The 18895-nt window shown below is 48.3% G+C and overlaps 1 protein-coding gene and 1 non-coding gene across 30 annotated transcripts in view; one reads left to right on the top strand and one right to left on the bottom strand.

Moving 5' to 3' along the window:
* The window catches only part of CLASP1 (cytoplasmic linker associated protein 1), a 276145-nt gene that overhangs the window by 166727 nt on the left and 90523 nt on the right, over positions 1-18895 (bottom strand). For all 29 annotated transcript variants that reach the window (XM_043576525.1, XM_043576524.1, XM_043576531.1 and 26 more), the window contains exons 3-7: positions 14508-14586; positions 12631-12734; positions 11675-11766; positions 9185-9260; positions 3546-3643 (exon numbers count right to left, since the gene is read on the bottom strand). In XM_043576525.1, coding sequence (XP_043432460.1) covers positions 3546-3643; positions 9185-9260; positions 11675-11766; positions 12631-12734; positions 14508-14586 — 449 coding nt within the window. The remainder of the gene's footprint in view (positions 1-3545; positions 3644-9184; positions 9261-11674; positions 11767-12630; positions 12735-14507; positions 14587-18895) is intronic.
* On the top strand, positions 15138-15263 carry LOC122482373. Its single transcript, XR_006297158.1, has one exon. It is a non-coding gene; the product is annotated as a U4atac minor spliceosomal RNA (small nuclear RNA).

Below are 18895 nucleotides of genomic sequence, written 5' to 3'. Positions count from 1 at the left end.
TGAACGGGGGAGGGGCAGAGAGAGAGGGAGACACAGAATCGGAAACAGGCTCCAGGCTCTGAGCCATCAGCCCAGAGCCTGACGCGGGGCTCGAACTCACGGACCGCGAGATCGTGACCTGGCTGAAGTCGGACGCTTAACCCACTGCGCCACCCAGGCGCCCCAGGACCTTCAGGTTTAAAGCAGCTACTGTTTGAGGAGTCTGGTTCCCAAATGACGGTCTCAGAAGCAATTTAACACCATAAACTTCGTGAACTAAAATCTGTCATGGTGGATAAAGATATTTTCTGGAATGTGCCATGAGGTGACAGTGAATGTCAAAGTGGGCTAAAAGTCTGTGTCTAGGGAAGTAAGCCACAAGGAACTACAGGTGTGCCACACATGTCCCACAAATACTGCACGACAACACGGCATCTTACAAAGTCAGGCAGAAATTCATCACGTTACTTTCCGACCACACCATGTGCACGAACTGCGAAGACAGTGTGTGTAAGACTGTAAAATGCTATACTGACCAAACTCAACTATGCTGAGACCTTCTGATGTGCAGAAGATGTTGCTGACTATCTCCACGTTATCTGGTTCCATGTGATTTTAGCCACCAGATAGATAACGAGACCCAAATCCTAACTGAATACGTGACCCAAAAGCGAAGGTCCAGTCCCCCCAACGTGAAGCTGACGAAAGGCCAAGCGTCTGCCCAGCTGTGAAATGGAAAAAAGAAACCGCACCTCAAAGCACATTATGGCTCTTATCGTTTAAGTCACTCAGCTGATGTGAAGGCATCTGTTTCATCACGTATTTCTCAGAGATCGAATTAATCTTCTCAAATACAACACTTACTCAACGGACAAACCCTTCAGAGTACAGCATTTCTATTTCAGGATTAAATCCAAGTGTCAGAAAGCACTGCGCACATCCCACAGTATTTTATTAGTCCTGTGGCATCTTGCTAGGTTGAAAATCAACGATGCTCACGTAACAGCAAAATAGGTGTATGTAAACGATGTACCAGAAGTCTAGAACGTTCAAGTACTCCCGTCAGCCACTTGGAGCCACATATAGCAGACAATGAATTTTCTGAGCAACCGGAGGATTCTTTAAAAGAGAGGAATTTCATTCCATTTGTACGTATCACCGGCAAAATCGAAATAAAGGTGGCAGCCAGGGCCTCGGACCGTCACAGTGCTAGTCAAGGGTCTTGTCATCAATACAAAGAAACATGAAGTTTTGGCTTCTTTCACCGGAATGATGCCGTTGAAGCACCAACAGCCTCCCTCTCCAGGCACTGTGTCCACCAGTTTTACGACAACAGCCGTGAAGGATGTGGGCCCGTTTCCCTAGGACTGCCCTCTCCGTGTGGTCTACAATTTGTAGGAATTTAGGTCACATGAAATATCGGAAAACCTCATTCTCATTCGGAGGCCCAAGCTCTTCTGTAGCTTTTCAATATTAAAAAAAAAAAAAAAAAAAAAAAAAAAAAGGAGGGTGGTAGTGGAAAAACACCAGTACTGGGAGTCTGGACAAAAAGGTTCTAGCCCCAGCTCTGGCTGGCATTAAATGCCCCTAGAACCTTACCTAAATCGCTCTCTGTGTTGGGGTCGCCAAGACCAGCCCCAGGTTTAATGACGGACTGGAAGGACTCAGGACTCGGCACACAGTCACACTCAGAGCAATCACTACCATATTTAAGGACTCTCTGAGAAACCAGCAACGGGAGAAGGTACATGGGGTGAGGTCTGGAGGAAACCAGGCACAAGCTTCCTAGAGCCCCTCCCAGTGGAGGGGAGTCACAGAAGATGTGCTGAATGCCCCAGCAGCGAGCTGTGACGACGTGTGTGCCGTGCTGTCTCCCTGCTCTCTGCCGGGCTGGTCACGCAGACACCCCCTGCGTAGCACTTACCAAAATGCCGGACACCCAGAAGGAAAGCAGGTGTTTGGCGTAACACCCACTGCTGGGGCACCGTGACCCACTCTTGCCCACTCTTTGGGAATGGTGGGAAGCCCCCCCGATCGTAGCTGCCAGCTGCCAGCTGCCAGACCAAAGCCAGCCTTGCGAGAAGGCCTCCCCAAGGACAGTAGTCTCCTTTGCACCTTCGCCTCTCGAGAGCTCCGTGTTCCCTTGTCACCTCCCGGACCCAGGAGCAGCCTTCAGACAGGATGCAGGAAGTCCCACTGGGTGAGATGGCGTGCTCGTGGCCTGGGGCCACTGCAAGTTACATAGCCTGGTGAAGCCATCCCTGGAGAGCAGGGAAGGGCTTCAGTGCTCATAGCCTGTCTCCCAACGGTGATGCTGACGTCAGGGCTTCAGTAAGAAGCCCTCTCCCTCCAGCCCTGCTCTCCCTGCTCACCCGGGCCCTCCAATTTACCCTGGGACACTGTGCAGTGCTTTAATCTTTGGGTTCGTCTTTCTCCTAAGTGTTCTCCCATATACGCAAAGACCAGAAAGCTGAGGTTCATAAAACACAGTAACAAAAAAGTCTATTCTCACAGCTGACATGTTATACAAAAACATGAAAATAGTTTTATCCCCACCTAATTATCTTGCACGCAGCTCAGGTGCCATGGTGAGCAACCTGGGGTCAGACAGGACTCACGACAACAGAGTAGAGCCCCACTTGACTGCTCATGGAACTCCTACTTTAGGGTAAAAGGTCTACTTCCATCACATCCAATCAAGGGACATCAAGACAAAGGACTCCTGTATATTTCAAAGTCCCATTCCATATTTGGACTCCCAAGACTCTCTAACCTCTTGTGAAACAGGGTACAAAAAATTAAAACGGGGGTCAGGAAATAGGGCTTCTGTGTACTCTCCCAAGTCACTTCAGGTTTCTGGGCTTTTGGTATCTCCAGGGACGCAGTGACAGGCTCGGATAAGCTACTCCATAAGCCGAGGCCACGTTCAACTTCCCAGGACTCACGCATTACTCTCTCACTTAAAGTAACGGGGCACCAAAAGGTTGAAGGTTTGTCCATCACACTTAAAATTATGGATATGCAGTTGTTCATTATTTTTTACAATTTTGACTACAACAGAGACATCTATGGACTCAGGCTGTCTTGGACCTGATGAGACGCTGAGCTCCTTGCATCGGTCTCGAGGTACTGAGATTGACAGAATACTACCATTTCAAAGAATTACTTCTCTATTTCTATCCGGACTCATTCTGGAAAGGCTTCATTAATTCAAACAAATATATTTTAAGCACCTAGTCCATGAGGTGCTTTGTGCATACAAGATATAGAGCTACAGGAACCACAAGAATGGTGAATTTTTCAACACCACTCGATTTTAAATATACTTCTAAAATCAACACACAGCATGAAACATGGCTAGGTGTCTGGGTGATAATCCTCCTCTTGAAGAAGTAGAATGGGAGGGGCCAGGACACAGGATCTGGACAAGATCCCCAACCACCAATCCTCCAACCATATATTCTTTGCATAAAATTACAACAAATTAAGCAGTGCAAACCAAGATGTTAACTGAAAAAAAGAATAGGGGAAGACGAGCAGAAGAAAGGAAAAAAGTCTGAACTCACCGGGACTGTGGTAATCCTTTTTTACTGAGATCTGCCCTCACACGTTCTCCTACATGTCTGTAAATTTCCACTAAGCTGTTTATTGCTGCATCTCGAACCTAGATGTAAAAGAAGAGATCTTACAGCTGCTCTGTGTCAATCCACAGCACTAGCTGCTGGGACACAAAAGACTATACACCACCCCGAGTGTATCACCGATCTACCAAGGTGACTGTGATATAATCCCTTATAGACATTTGACTAGACAGAGCCATGTTTGACAGGCTGACGTCGCTGTACAATTCCAGTGAGTAAATTCAGGTCCCATCCCGGTAGACATGTAAAGTCCACATCCCTTCGTTCTTTCAATTCTTTCAGATGATGTCAGGAAACCAGAATTTTCAGACCATCCTCCCCGAACAGAAAACACTACAAATAAGTGAATTATACAAAAAACAAAATACCATGTAAAAAGCATTCTAGATTTAACTCAATAAAATAAATACTTAGTGAGCAACAAAAATGGGTAGTAAAGTCTACACAGAGCCCTGTATTCAAGAAGCTAACAGTCCTGAAAGAGGACAGGGGTTGGGGGGCCGGGGGGAGCCCATAAATTCTATATTTAATACGGAGCACGATACTGTGAACATTATATAAGAGTACAAAGAGCTCCCACAGTTTAGGGAAGGGAGCAAGCACACAGAAGATACCAAGAAACATTTCCTGGAAGAGGAAGGAACCACTTAAAATGTGCTTGGGGACCAGCGTTTTACCAGGTAAAGACGGAATGAGACAGGTTCCAAACAAGGTACAGCCTGTGTGCAAAGGTATGAGAGCAGAGATGCAGGGCACGTGCTTCAGGAAGAGCAGGTGAGTGGCTGGCCAAACACAAACATGAACTCAGAAAGCAGCAATAAGCAAGACTTAAGAAACAGAACAGATTGAAAACAAACAGAAACAGGGAAATTTGAATGTGGACGGTCTGTCCGTCAAACATGATCACTGTAGCAATGTTGAAATTTCTTGAATGAGAAAATAGCAGGCCGTTGCACGACAAAATACCCTTGCTATTGAGAGATACCCACTGAAGTATCTCAGCATCAAACTCTCACACATGTAAGATACTTTCAAATGGCTCAAGAAAAAAAGTGCATTTCTGCGTGTGGGTGTGTGTACGCACATGGAGAGAGAGAAAACCAACGTTAACTGGTAAATACGGAGGTTACTACTGGCCCTACCATTTTTCTTGAGATTGAACATTTTGCAAATAAAAACATGGGGGAAAAATTTTTAGTATGCTGTGCCCTGGAACCAAGGCCAACCTGTGAGGGTTGGGGAGGAAGGGAGATGTGTCCTTACTCCAGCAGGCCCAGACAGGGGAGCAACATGATTTTGGACTGGGTCTCAAGCAATGAAAATCAAAATAACAGAGAAAAGACAGAGGAAGGAAGTAGGGACACAAAGAACAATGTATAGTCCTCGATCCTGCACACTACTCCTGAACAGTGTTACAGGACAGGGAACCTCACTGAGAACTTTTCCCTTTATGGTGGAAAAGGGAAACCTCACGCTATGGACCGAATGTCTGTGCCCGCCCCCCCCCCCCCCCACCGCCACCACCACTGTATGCTGAAGCCCCGACCCTCAGTATGTCTGCATTTAGAGACAGAACCTATGTAAGAGGATAATTAAGGTTAAATGAAGTCCTAAGAGTAGGGCCCTGGCACAACAGCATTGGTGTCTTCGTAAGAAAAGACATCCACGAGCTGGCTCCACTCTCCACTCGTGTACAAAGAGGTCAGGTGAGCACACAGGGCGGGAGCAGTCTGCACACCCAGAAGAGGCCCCTCACCAGAACCAGACCACGCTGGCACCCTGATCTCCAATTACCGGCCTTCAGAACTGTGAGAAATAAATTTCTGTGCAGGCCACCGGGTCCATGGTATTTTGTTATGGCGGCCCAAGCTGACTAAAACAGATTATCAGTTTATTTGGGAAAAGAAATACCTTCTGATGTCAGGCAGCAGTTTTATATGGAGACACGTATGTATCACACAAATAGTTAATGCCACTGTGTCCTGAGGATCACTAATAAGCACATCGCTTGGCTCACTTTCTAACGATGGCATTTGTTCACAGCCAATCACCTTAATGAGCAAGCAAGATCTTGTCCTACTTAGAAAGTCTGGACCATCAACAGATTTAGTGGAAATATTAGCCTGAGAGTCAAAGTAGATCTGGGTACCTGCTTGGCCTTTTAGGGGCTGAGTCATCCTGCATAAAATACGTAAACTATTTTAGTCCCAAAGTCCTCCTCTGTGAGCTGAAGGCTGCTTTGAAGGCCACAGGAAGTAACAAACTCACTCAACAAATTTGAGTGCCTGCTAGATGCCCAGCTAAAGTGCCTACATGGCCCAGGCAGGGAGCATGATAACCGAGCGCAGCAGGGTGGGTGTGTAACGACAAATGGCACCGGCCGGGGCCCCAGTGGCAGAGAGAGAAGGGAATATGGAGGGTCGGGCACACAGGCTGCCATCACCCAGCCTTGGAGGAATACAGGGCAGCTCTGTCACATCTCCTCATCTCTCAAGGGAAGTCGGAAATACGACAAATGTAAAAACACCAAGACTCTAGGGGCGCCTGGGTGGCTCAGTCAGTTAAGCGCCTGACTTTGGCTCAGGTCGTGATGGCACGGTTTGTGAGTTCGGGCACTGCATCGGGCTCTGTGCTGACAGTGTGGAGCCTGCTTTGGCTCCTCTGTCTTCCTCTCTCGCTGCCTCTTCCCCAGTCACGTGTGTGCGCCCTCTCCCTCTCTCAAAAATAAACGTTTGGGGCGCCTGGGTGGCGCAGTCGGTTGAGCGTCCGACTTCAGCCAGGTCACGATCTCGCGGTCCGTGAGTTCGAGCCCCGCGTCAGGCTCTGGGCTGATGGCTCAGAGCCTGGAGCTTGCTTCCGATTCTGTGTCTCCCTCTCTCTCTGCCCCTCCCCCTGTTCATGCTCTGTCTCTCTCTGTCCCAAAAAAATAAATAAACGTTGAAAAAAAATAAAAATAAATAAATAAATAAATAAACGTTTAAGAAAAAAAACACTAAAACGCTAAACGTAAAGCTAAAACGTTGTGCAGACACGTGTACACAGACAGGTATGCCAGTCTGTTAGAATGCAATTCGGTTTCAGACCAGGAGTCTGTGACCTACACTCTGTGTGTACAAAACACTCAACACAATGGCTAGCGGAAGTGGAGCTATCTACATGTTCAAAACCAACATCCTAAGCCTTTGAAACCATCATTCCTCAGGCCCACAAAGCTACAGGGTCAGACAGCATTTGAGGGTCTGAAGCACCCCGGATGCAAGAGATACAGAGGCACACGTTTTCTTTGGCACTACAAAGTACTGTACTCCAAACGAGAAGCAAGTTCTGTAAAAGTAACTCGCTCAGGATGAAGGCACAACGTAGTGCTCACTTGTACACGCAAGCGAATGGGTCCCCTATGGCTTCTGCCCACCCCCAGGCTCACCAGAAAAAAGGAACCCCAACATCTGGGGCCGCTGGGACTCCAAGAGCCCCATATATTAAACGCTACCTGGCAGGCCCACGCTGAATACTTTATGGAATCTGAGGTCTTTCAGATCTATGACCCTCCCTCACTGGACCACTGTTTACTGGGACACAGAGGGGGCGGGCCACCTGCAGGGCCCACAGCAGGAAAGACCGATGTGAAGGTTAAAGTAAGGGCAAGAACACGGGCACCTGCAGCATACTCACACACCCCAGGAGCAGGACTGATGGAGTGCGGCGGTGCAGAGAAGCGGGTGGTTAAAGTCTCCTGGCGGGAGGGTTCTGGGAGACATGGACCGTGCGTGTCTGTGGGCGCACGCATACGGGTGCAGATGGCCATTGCCAAGGCAGACGTGAGGCTGCAGATGGTCACCTGAGTGTGGTTTCAGCACTCTGGCTCTATCTGGCTCTGAGGCAGACTGCCGAAACCTGCCCACTGAGCGCCAACCTCATCCTGCCCCAGGGCCGGGTGTCCCGGAGGCCCAGCGCGCATATTCCACGTCACCCGTGTGGCCAGTGGCAGCTCCTGAGTTAGGAACAAGGAAATTCCCCCAGCCAGGCTGGCTTTTCTGCTGGTCTAAAGGATACCGTGTGATAGCAGTGATCAATGATGGACTTTTCTCCCCACGGGAACCAAAAATGGAAAGAAAACCAAAAAGACAGAAAAGACAAAATAATCCATTTTGGTACTTAGAACTTTTTTTTTTTAAGTTTCTTTTCAAATTAATGTTGAAACAGAAAGCATGATTCAGTAAATTAAAACGTCTAAAAATCCCAGGGGCTCCTGGGTGGCTCAGTGTGTGAAGCAACTGACTCTTGATTTCGGCTCGGGTCACCATCTCACAGGTTCCTGAGTTCAATTCCCCAGATGAACTCTGTGCTGATGGGGTGGAGCCTGCTTGGGATTCTCTCTCTCTCTCTCTCTCTCTCTCTGTCCCTCTCTCTCTCTCTGCCCCTCCACTGCTTGCATGCCTTCTCTCTCTCTCTCTCAAAATAAACATTTAAAAAAAAAAAATCCAAAAATCCCACTTCCAGTGTCATCTACTTTCAGTGAAGCTGGACAAAGGAGGGAGTGGCAAGAGGAAAGCAGGTGGGGACGGGGGGAGCGGTCAGCACACATGCCCAGAGGAGGGGCTGGGCACCTGAACGGAAGCAGCGCTGCGCGGCGGAGTGAAGGCCTGGAGGTGAGAAAAGGCAAAGCCAGAAGAGTGGGAGGGGGCTGGAGCAGGGGTGGGGTGGGAGGTGGAGGACAAGCTGGCACGACCTCTCTGGGGGGCACGTCAGCGATCACCAGTCACAGCCTAAAATGAGAGGCCTGCTTACCACGTGTATTTCTTTGGTGAACTACTGTTGCAATTTTCGGCCCCTTTATCTATTGAGGTGTTTTTCTGATGAGCCCATACGAGCGAACTAATGTAACACAAAGGACTCTCGGTGACAAACAGAACTGACTGGTGGGAAAACTGGCACTTCTGAAGCCCAGGCTTGGAAAGTTCTGGGACCTGCCTGGTGACTGCCCAGATTGCCGGCTCTTCTCCTTCCCTTACACAAAGGAGGTGGTGCTCTGGTGTTTGGTTTTTGAATTTATGGAAGATTTACATAAAACACCATCCAGAGTTTGTCCGGGGTCAAGGAATTTGCAGCTACATATACCAAAGGGGTCACCACCCACACAAAATACAGGGAAGTTTCCATCCCCTCAGAACACACTGCCCAGGCCCTTTCCATCTAATCCCCCTTCCCCCAAGAGTCAATCCCTATCTGACTTCAATCGGCACTGATCGCTCTCCCCGGAGCTCACCCCCTCTTGGCTGGAGAGGGAGTGACTCCAGCAACCTCATCTTGGAGGCCGGCACAGAGGACGTCACTTCACAGGTAGTGAGGCCTCAGCCACACACAGAACAGGGCAGAGGGGCCACCACGTTCACCAGTGATACCTTATTAATGCTAACGGGCTCTAATGCTAGTATCTGGAACGATAATCAGAGCATTGCAAACAGGAATGAAGTCCCACCCGCCTACCAGGTATACACAGGACACCGAAATGCATCCTGATGGTCTGTAAGCAGTATACTTCTTCCTCACCAAAACATACTCACCTGGCTGTTGGGGTCTCCAAGTAAGTTACATATATGTGGCACAATCTTGCTTAGTGTTAAAGTGTGTGCTCCAGAGCTGAAAACAAAAGGAGTGTTTTACTGCTGGTGAGAACAAAGGGAAGAAACGCTCCCCCTTCCCTCTCCCTCCCCAGGGCCCTATCGCCCCCCTCACACCTAGGCTCTCCCTCCTTCCCATCTTCCAATCTTCCGCCCACCTGGTTCCAAAATCGGGGCGCACCACAAAGGCCTCCTCTGCACAGAGTTCAAAGCCGTCCGTGCTGCTCGCTGACGCGCCTTCTCCCTGGCACTCAGGGCTCTCCCCGATCTGGCTGCCTGCCTCCCACACGGCTGCCCCGAGTTATTATCCTATCACGCACTTCCTATTCTGCCCAACTCCGTGTTCTCAACGAAACCGCAAGTCCCTAGAGGGTCCTCATTTAACTCTCCACCTGCCCAGGCTGACGTTCGGTTCATGACCGCTGGATGGAGAGACACAGTGGCCGCGGAGGGTTCCAGCTGAACACCGCCCAGCTGGGCAGCACTGAAGTCCCTGACCGCTTTCCACCGTCACAGACACGGCCCCAAATAGCCCTTGCGAATACAACTCTCCGGTAAGCTCATGTCTTCCTTAGGGCACATTCTCAGAAGTGAAACTACTGGGATCCAAACCAAGAAATGCTTTTTTTAAAAACTCCAGACACGTTTGGGCAAACTTAACGGCACTGAAAAGGCTCATGAGAAGGGGAAAATTTTACGAGGTGACATAGATGGCATCCCAGTTTTGTTTTTGAAAATAATATGACTTTACAGGCTGGACTACAATGCGCCACGAGGTGACAGTGATTGCACGAAGGTGGCAGAAAGGTATGTAATCATTATTTTCTTCCTGATGCACGTTTTCGGACATATACGGTGTCACTTTTATAATCAGAAGGAGTGACATGTAACTTTTCTGTTTTAAAAATCTTTGCCTCTCCTACAAATAAGCACATGAAAAAATATTCCATGTCACTCGTCGTTAGGAAAGTACAAACTAAGACTACGATGAGCTACCACCATACACCTAAGAACATGGGTCAGATAAAAAACAATGAGAACATTCACTGCTAACAGAGATACGAAGTAACTAAATCGTTCATACACTGGCTGGTGGGGATGTAAAATGGTACAGACGAGTCTGGAAAACAGTTTGGCAGTTCCTTTTAAAACTTGGGGCGCCTGGGTGGCGCAGTCGGTTAAGCGTCCGACTTCAGCCAGGTCACGATCTCGCGGTCTGTGAGTTCAAGCCCCGCGTCAGGCTCTGGGCTGATGGCTCGGAGCCTGGAGCCTGTTTCCGATTCTGTGTCTCCCTCTCTCTCTGCCCCTCCCCCGTTCATGCTCTGTCTCTCTCTGTCCCAAAAATAAATAAAAACGTGGAAAAAAAAAAAATTAAAAAACAAAACAAACAAACAAAAAAAAACTAAAAAAAGTCTGGCAGCTTCTTTAAAATTAAACCTACCAAACGACCCAGCAATGGCCCTCTTGGACACCGATCCAAGAGAAAGGAAAGCTTATATTGATGGTGGGACGTGCACGTACACGCTCACAGCACCTGTATTTGTACTAGCCAGAAAGCAGAAACTATTCAAATAGCCTTCAACAGGTGAACGGTGACGCGAGTGGCTAAGACTGTACCGTGGAATTCTGCTGGGCGATGAAAAGAAAGGAACTGCTGTGTAGGCGATACCCTATACGCAACCTCAAAGGAATTATGTTCAGTGGAAGAAGTCAATCTCATAGGGTTACATTCTCATTCTGTATGATTCCATTTGTATAACACTCTTGAAGTGACACAATCACAGAGATGGCGAACAGATTAGTGGTTGCCGGGGGTGGCTAGCGTGAGGGAGCCTGGGGTGCTGTGCAGGTCTGTACCTTGCTGGAGGGCTGGCTCCCCAGAGCTACACACGTGACAGAAAGGGACAGGTCGGCACCCACCACGCCTGTGTGTAACCAGAGGAATCTGTAGGAGCCCTGTGCACTGCATCAATTGGTTTCCAGGTGCTGGCACTGTGCTATACAAGATGTAAGATGTTAACACTGAAGGACTATGGGGAGAGGTCCACGGAACTTCCAGGATGTTTCTCTGCAACCTCCTGAAACCTATAGATACCTCAAAACACAAAGTTAAAAATAAAAATCCTGGGGCACCTGGGGCGCCTGGGTGGCTCAGTCGGTTAAGCATCCGACTCAATTTCAGCTCAGGTCATGATCTTGTGGTCTCACGACCACATGGTTCAAGCTCCATGCTGATGGTGCAGAGCCCGCGTGGGATTCTCTCTCTCCCTCTCTACCCCCTCCTCCCTCTCTCTCTCTCTTCTCTCCTTCTCTCTCTCCACCCCTCCTCCTCTCTCTCTCTCTCTCTAAAAATAAATAAATAAACTTAAAAAAAAATAAAACGAAAATAAACATGCTTGGCCAGGGAAACCCTTAGGCCCCACCCAAACTTACGCATTGAGTGTGGCAACAAGGCAGAGGCACGTGCCTTCCCGAGTCCGGAAATTCTTGTGCTTGAAGCCTCCCAGCATCCGGTCCCACACATACTGTAGGCGACAAAGGACAGAAGAGGAGAGGAGAGGAGGAGCCTTCATTTAATACAGGGCCAACAGGAGAGGGACCTCTCAGCAGGTGCCAAGTCAGCCCAGCCTCGAGTCACCCATTTCGTCCTCTCCAGAGCACACTGAAAAATAGTGACTTATATTCGTATATCAACACACAGCTTTTCCAAACACAGTCCTTTATATAACTGCATGTGATTATCCCAAAAGCTCTGAAAGAAAGGTGTAACCAGCCCCCGTTTCGTGGGTGAGGAAACGAAAGCCGAGAGAGGTTTGGGTGGCATGCAAAAGATCACATACTGCTACCGCTCTCCCGGTCCACAACAGCGGTCCCCGCTGTATCTGCAAGCCACGCATCCATTCACCTCGTAACACATTCTGGGTACTACCCTCCCTGGATGGCTTTTTCTGATCCCTCCACCACCCCGCCCCACCCCACCCCCTGAACATGACACAACAGAAGCCTGGAAGGCAGGGCTGGGTCTCTCTGTCCACCTGTCCCCACAGCCCCAGCTCACTAGCAGATCGGAATGAGGGCTCCAGCCAGGGCTCCTGACCCTCCAGACACCACAACCGCCTCTTTTCAGAGAAACCGAGTCAGTTACACACACGAGCTCAAGAATCTAATGGATTCAACCAAGCACTCGATACTCATGTTAAGTCCACTAATTTATTCAAAATATACCCTTTGCTACGTATTACTTATTTAACCATCCTGTATGGGGGCATGGGGGCGCAGCTTAAATGCTACGGAATTTTTCACGTGAAACACAACAGCTTTAAAAGAAATTCTTTTTATATGGAGTCACTAGGGATGCTGAGTGAGGCAGACGCACCTCCCCGCCCTACCTGGGGATTAGCAGCTTGATCCATGATCTTCAGCAGCAGAGTCTGGTCTTGCTCTCGCACAGAGTCTTTAGCATCTCCCAGTCTGTCTATTAAACTTGGCAACACTGAAAATCAAAATGCAAATTCATCAAATGAAAGCCTGTGGGGGCGGGGTGGGGCGGGGGAGTGGGGGAAGTCAGGTCCTGCAGTCACCAACTGGGTATTTCAATCCCCAGGAAGACAAAATCCTGGCCTAAATGATGTGCGCCAATCTAAACCCACGGATCCGCGCGGTTCTACTTTCCTCACTAAAATCCACAGGAGCTGGTCTGAGAATCCGGAAGTGCTTTGCTCAGACATCCTATACCAGTCTTCTTCCTTAGCCCACCCTCCTGCAGCTAGCTATCAACACATTTTTAAGCTGGCAAAAAAATTAAAATGGATGTCAGTGGCAGATCCTGGCAGGAAAGAGTCAACACAAATGGAAATCTAGGTAAAGGAGGGGGTCCAGCATATTCACCGGAGGTAAAAGGAGCAGGCACTCAAGACTCCATCCTTCTTTCATCTACACTTGTGAATTCTACATAATGTACATGCACGTGCTCTAGAGAGAGTCAAGGTCCCCACATCCTCCACACACCCAGGTGTGGGCCACCAGCTAGCACTCCAAGAGCATTCACCTAACAGAAATCGGCTTACTCTGCTTCTCCCATAAACTTTTCTTTTATGAGAGCTATGCCTGAATAATTAATTTAGGAGGAAAATATAATGCTATAAAATAGGAAATGTCTAAAAGTAAGGGAGGTTTTGGGGTGCCTGGGTGGGTCAGTCAGTTAAGCGTCTGACTTTGGCTCAGGTCATGATTTCACAGTTTAAGCCTCGTCGGGCTCTGTGCTGACAGTTCAGAACGTGGAGCCTGCTTTGGATTCTATGTCTCCTTCTCTCTCTGCCCCTCCTCTGCTCGAGCTCTGTTTCTCTCTCGCTCTCAAAAATAAACATTAAAAAAAAAAGTTTTTTTAAAAACAAATAAATAAATAAAAGGGAAGTTTTTATTTACAGATGGACAGTTAGTGCCAGAGTGGGAAAGAGTTCTTGACCTTGTCTGAAAGAGCATGCTGACCAGGAAGTTAGCAAAAAAAATAGTAATAATAATAATAACAAATACACATGCAGCAACTGAAAGGGAGAAGTTCTATAAGGAAATGTGTGTACAAACAGAGCTGCTTGGTGCTTATACTACCATGAAATCCCAGAGGTCAGGAATTGAGAAATGACTGTGTCATCTCTAAAACGAAACCTGTGCTTATTTTTTATTTCATTTTTCTGACATACTGTTTTCCCTCCAAAATAAAAAGTGGTCATTTAACATGCACGTGTAACATTTACGATCAAAGGGAACACACTAACACCAACGATAATGACCTGGAAAGAATATAGAAAACCTGGAAAGATTTGCAGGCCTTCTCCAAGTGAGAAAACACAATGCCCTCAAAAGGGGCAAATATGATTTGGTTGGCACTAAAATGTGACGGCTAATCTGTAGAAGAAAGAACAGGCAGTGACACAGTGTATGAAAACACGAACACAGAAAGAAGCCGGTGGAAAGGTATGGTAAAACCAGAAACAGTGAACATGCCAGCAGGTGCGGGGAGGCCAGCGGTTGTGGGGTGAGTTCAGGAGGGGAGAGGGAGCAGTGGTGCCGCGCCAGCAGGGGGAGACTGAAGGAGAGACGAGGGTTGGTTGGCTGGGAGGGGGTTTGGCTAGGACAGCGAGAGGTGGGGGGCTCCAGCTCTAAGGGTTGGATATAGCTAAGTGGAGGCGCTGGGGAGACGGAGGGAAGGCTGGGGGCTGGACGGTGGAGAATGTGGGGGCCCGCTCCACACCTACCCACAGCTCACCTGTGCCAATCTGCGCCTTGAACCGATCCTGCAGCCGGGTGACCAGCGCAGACAGGATGTCCATGCCGAGAAGAACCACCTGCAAGGGAAAACAGCGGGAACCCGTTAGCTGCCGGCCTCGGGGCCTGAGCTCGCGCCCACCAGCTGCCGGGATGCCCCCCCATTCCTGGCTCAAACGCCGTCCGTGAGCCCGGAGAGTGCATGTCGACGGCAGAATAAACTGGTTATCAAGAGGGCTGCTCTGGTACGCAAAGAGCTGTTCACAGCTTAAATAGAAAACAACCGGTCGCTTGAAAGGAAATAAAAAGCCACGGCGGGTCCGTATGCAGAACGCGAGCGGACCGGCGTGTAAACCGGCGCCGCTGCCCCGCCCCCCACAGCCCCGCCCCGACGAGGAATACGTATGCAAATTAACCGCATCTGGCGCGTGGCCTTCTGGGTAAAACTAAGCGGCCACGTCGCGACCTTCAGAAGCCTCAGGAAACAAGGAGTTGGTGGTTTCCTTCGGAAGCTGTGTTCAGTATAAAGGGACACTAGCTACCAGGCTGCAAGACCAGTTGAGAATTAGTCACCCCAACCCTACCCGGTATTGGCGCTTCCTGCTAGCAGCGCACGCACAGCTCTCGCTTAACCATCCTTTTCTTGGGGTTGCGCTACTGTCCAATGAGCGTATAGTGAGGGCAGTACTGCTAACGCCTGCACAACACACCCGCATCAACTAGAGCTCTGCTTTACCTTGGTGCAATTTTTGGAAAAATGAAAAACCTCTTTTCCACGACTTTTGAGTTCAAATAAGAGCCAAACTGAACGTACGCTGCTAGTCGTGACACCTCTCTCAGCCTATAAGTGGCGCTCGCTCCCTGCCACTGTAGTTCCCTTAGTAATTCTTTACACTTTAACAGCGTTCACAGCTAACTCAACTCACCTGCACCAAAGCTCACTTCGCAGACCTATCGGTGTAAACCATAAATGCTCCCCCCTAAAACGCAAGCTTAATTCACGAAATCCGCTTCTGTGCTTCAATACACGATCAGAAATAAGCTTCCCTGCTCAGTAGGAAGCAGTGTTGCCTTGTTGCAAGAGCTTTAAAAACAAACCAGGGGCACCTCAGGGGGTTCAGTCGGGTAAGTGCCCCGACTTCAGGCCATGATCTTGCTGTTTGAGTTCAAGCACCATGTCGGACTCCGTGTTGATAGGCTGGAGCCTGCCTTGGAGAGAGAGAGAGAGAGAGAGAGAGAGAGAGAGAGAGAGTGTGTGTGTGTGTGTGTGTGTGTGTCGGACTCCGTGTTGATAGGCTGGAGCCTGCCTTGGATTGTGTGTGTGTGTGTGTGTGTGTGTGTGTGTGTGTGTGTGTCGGACTCCGTGTTGATAGGCTGGAGCCTGCCTTGGATTGTGTGCGTGTGTGCGTGTGTGTGTGTGTGTGTGTGTGTGTGTGTGTGCCCCTCCTCCACTCACATGTTCTCTCTCAAAAATAAACATTAAAAAAAGTCTATCTTACGGTTTGCCTCTCTTTAAAAAAAAAAAAAAAAAAAACGAAGTCCAGTATCTTACAGACCATGTAAGACTGAGGCAAAGATAATAATCCTAACATCAGGCAATATAATTATGATTCCGAATTCTCATCTGTCTGCCCCTGCCCGCAGGAGCTTGAAAAAGCAAAGACCGCAGGCTTTTCTATTCAGCTTGGAATTCACTGCTTCAAACTGCCCATTAATCAGGACACAAACATGTCTACTACATGCCCTATGAAAGGGGCTGGAACCTTGGAGATATTAAAGGGAGTAATTCTAAAATTCCTTTACAAAGAACAGGTTTTTTTTTTTTCTTTTTTAAATACGTCATGGTATAATACATTTTAAAATGGTGGCTTTACTCGCGGGGCTAAAGAGGATTAGGTATTACACTCTGACTTCCTTCCAAAGAGTACAGTATGAAAGCAGAGGGGAATAACTTTACAGTGGAGAAAGCTGACAAACATCACCTCAACCAGATGATCAGGATCAATAACAACAGTCACAAATCATGCTGACATATCTATGCTTGTGATGGTGTGATTAAACTGACACTTTACATCCTCAAAATCCATAAGCCCATTTAATCATGAGGAAAACATCAAATTCCCATAGAGGGACATCTTACAAGATGCCTGACCAGTACTGATAAAGTCATCAAAAACATGGAAGTCCAAGAAACTGTCCTAACCTAGAGGAGGAGTCTGGAGACACATGACAACTGTAGTGTGTACCCTGGGTGGGATCCAGGAACAGATAAAGGACAGTGGGGGAGGGGGGGGAGGGAGGGGGGGAGTGAGGAACTCTGAATAAACTTTGGACTTGAGTTAATAAGAATGCATCAATATTGCTTTATTAATCGTAACAACAATACCGTACTAATGTTAATATTAACGGAGAGTCTGAGTGGGGGGTACACTGGAAATCTCTGTACCATCCTGTAATTTTCCTGTAAATCCAAAACAGTGCCAAACATTAATGCTTGTATTTTAAAAAGAGCAGCCCATTAATTAAATGGAATTGGCTTTTCCCTGATGAATCCTAAGCATGAGTGTGGTTGCATAACTTGTTGGAGGTGGGAGCATTATTCATTACGGAAATACTAAATGTTGCCGCCTTCGAGTTCTCACCACATCCCTTCATCACTCATTCAACACTAAAGTATAATAATCCTTATTCAAAGGATTCAAAATTCTGCCAGATATCACAGCACTTATCATCAGTTAAGCTACCTGTAGAACTGGAGGGAGCACAGACTTCAATCCTTTCCAAGATGGAGGTTTACTTGGTAGGTTGGACCAGATCACGCCTAGCTAAACCCTACAGAGTAAATTTCAAAAAGTCTAGCCCAGATGGACTGGGAAGTCCAGAGACTCCCCCAAGAAGCCTGGCTTGGCAGCTAAGACCCAGGGAAATAGGACAGGAGAGGACAGAACAGAATCAACAACAAAACTTGGGAAGGAAGCAGGGGAGGGTGGGGGAGGGGGAGGGTTCATATATAGTTGTCTAGTTCACCCTGAGTCACAGCCCCAGTGGGCAAGAAAGGGAATCGTCACCCACATTTATCTTCGCAGCTCAGGCCTTGCTCCTATGTTTCCATTTCCCTACTGAAGAAGGGGATGCATGAATAAAGCCACTGCCTGGAAGACCACAATTATTAGCCGTGAAGCCTCTCTGTACCTCAGTTTCCTACCTGTAAAATGGAGACAACAGTAACAGCTCCCTCACAGGTCGCTTTGTGTACGTCGAGTGCTTGAAATAGCGCTTGGTGCACGGTCAGGGCTAGACCACGCACACACGCTGGCTGTTATAGCCAGCTCACCGTCACTGCCATTACCATGGGCAACAGACACTGATCAGTGGTCCAGCAGAGATTTGTGATTCCCGACAGCAAGGGACTCAGACAGCAAAGAAGGCTTCCCAGAAAGAGTCACGCGGTGTGAAGCTAAGTTTTGAAAAACCAGCCTTGCACCAAAGGAAGCAGGCCGAGGGAAGCGTGCACGCAGACAGACGGCTGCCACGATGGGGACAGCTTAAGCACACGACAGGGCCGAGAAGTCGCAGGGGAGGCAGTTCCTCAAGGGCTTCAGACGCGTCTTGAAGACGATGGGACAACCCCTGAATAGCTGTAATGGCAAAGAAGAGGTGACAGGGGGCTGGAACAGGGGGCACAGTGACCAGCATGAGGAAGGCAGCCTGGGAGAGAGAGGGCAGAGGCAAGGAGGAGGTCGGGCTCACACCCAGGACTTAATGCCTTGGTGTTCACTAAGCCAGTGATTCGGCATTACCTTTGAGCACCTCCTTTGATATTCTATTCAATTTTCTGAGTTTATGCTTGTTTTCACAACTAAACTCCTTACATGTAAGGAATATTATGCCTTGTTATTTTTTCAAACTTTCCATTACACACACACACACACACACACACACACACACACACATGGCACAGTAGTGGGTACATGGTGGGTGGTCAATCAACCCCTACTTTACCAAAAGCAAAAACAAAACACAAGCTACCTGACTAACTTAGTAATGAATTCGTTGAACAGATGAGAACAGAGGAGTTCTCAAGGTCCAACACAATTCCTTTATCCTACAACTTTAAAAACATGCTTTTAGGGGCGCCTGGGTGGCTCAGTCGGTTAAGCGTCTGACTTCGGCTTGGGTCATGATCTCACAGTTCGTGGGTTCAAGCCCCACATCAGGCTCTGTGCTGACAGCTCAGAGCCCGGAGCCTGTTTCAGATTCTGTGTCTCCCTCTCTCTATGCCCTTCCCCAACTCATGTTCTGTCTCCCTCTGTCTCAAAAATAAATACACATTAAAAAAAAAAAAAAGATTTTAAAAGCAGGTAATAATTGCGAAGTAACTCAGACTCA

Source organism: Prionailurus bengalensis, chromosome C1, assembly GCF_016509475.1.
Source record: "Prionailurus bengalensis isolate Pbe53 chromosome C1, Fcat_Pben_1.1_paternal_pri, whole genome shotgun sequence".
Classification (NCBI taxonomy): domain Eukaryota; kingdom Metazoa; phylum Chordata; class Mammalia; order Carnivora; family Felidae; genus Prionailurus; species Prionailurus bengalensis.
The sequence above is the reverse complement of the archived record's forward strand: the minus strand, read 5'-3'. Positions and strand labels throughout refer to the sequence as shown.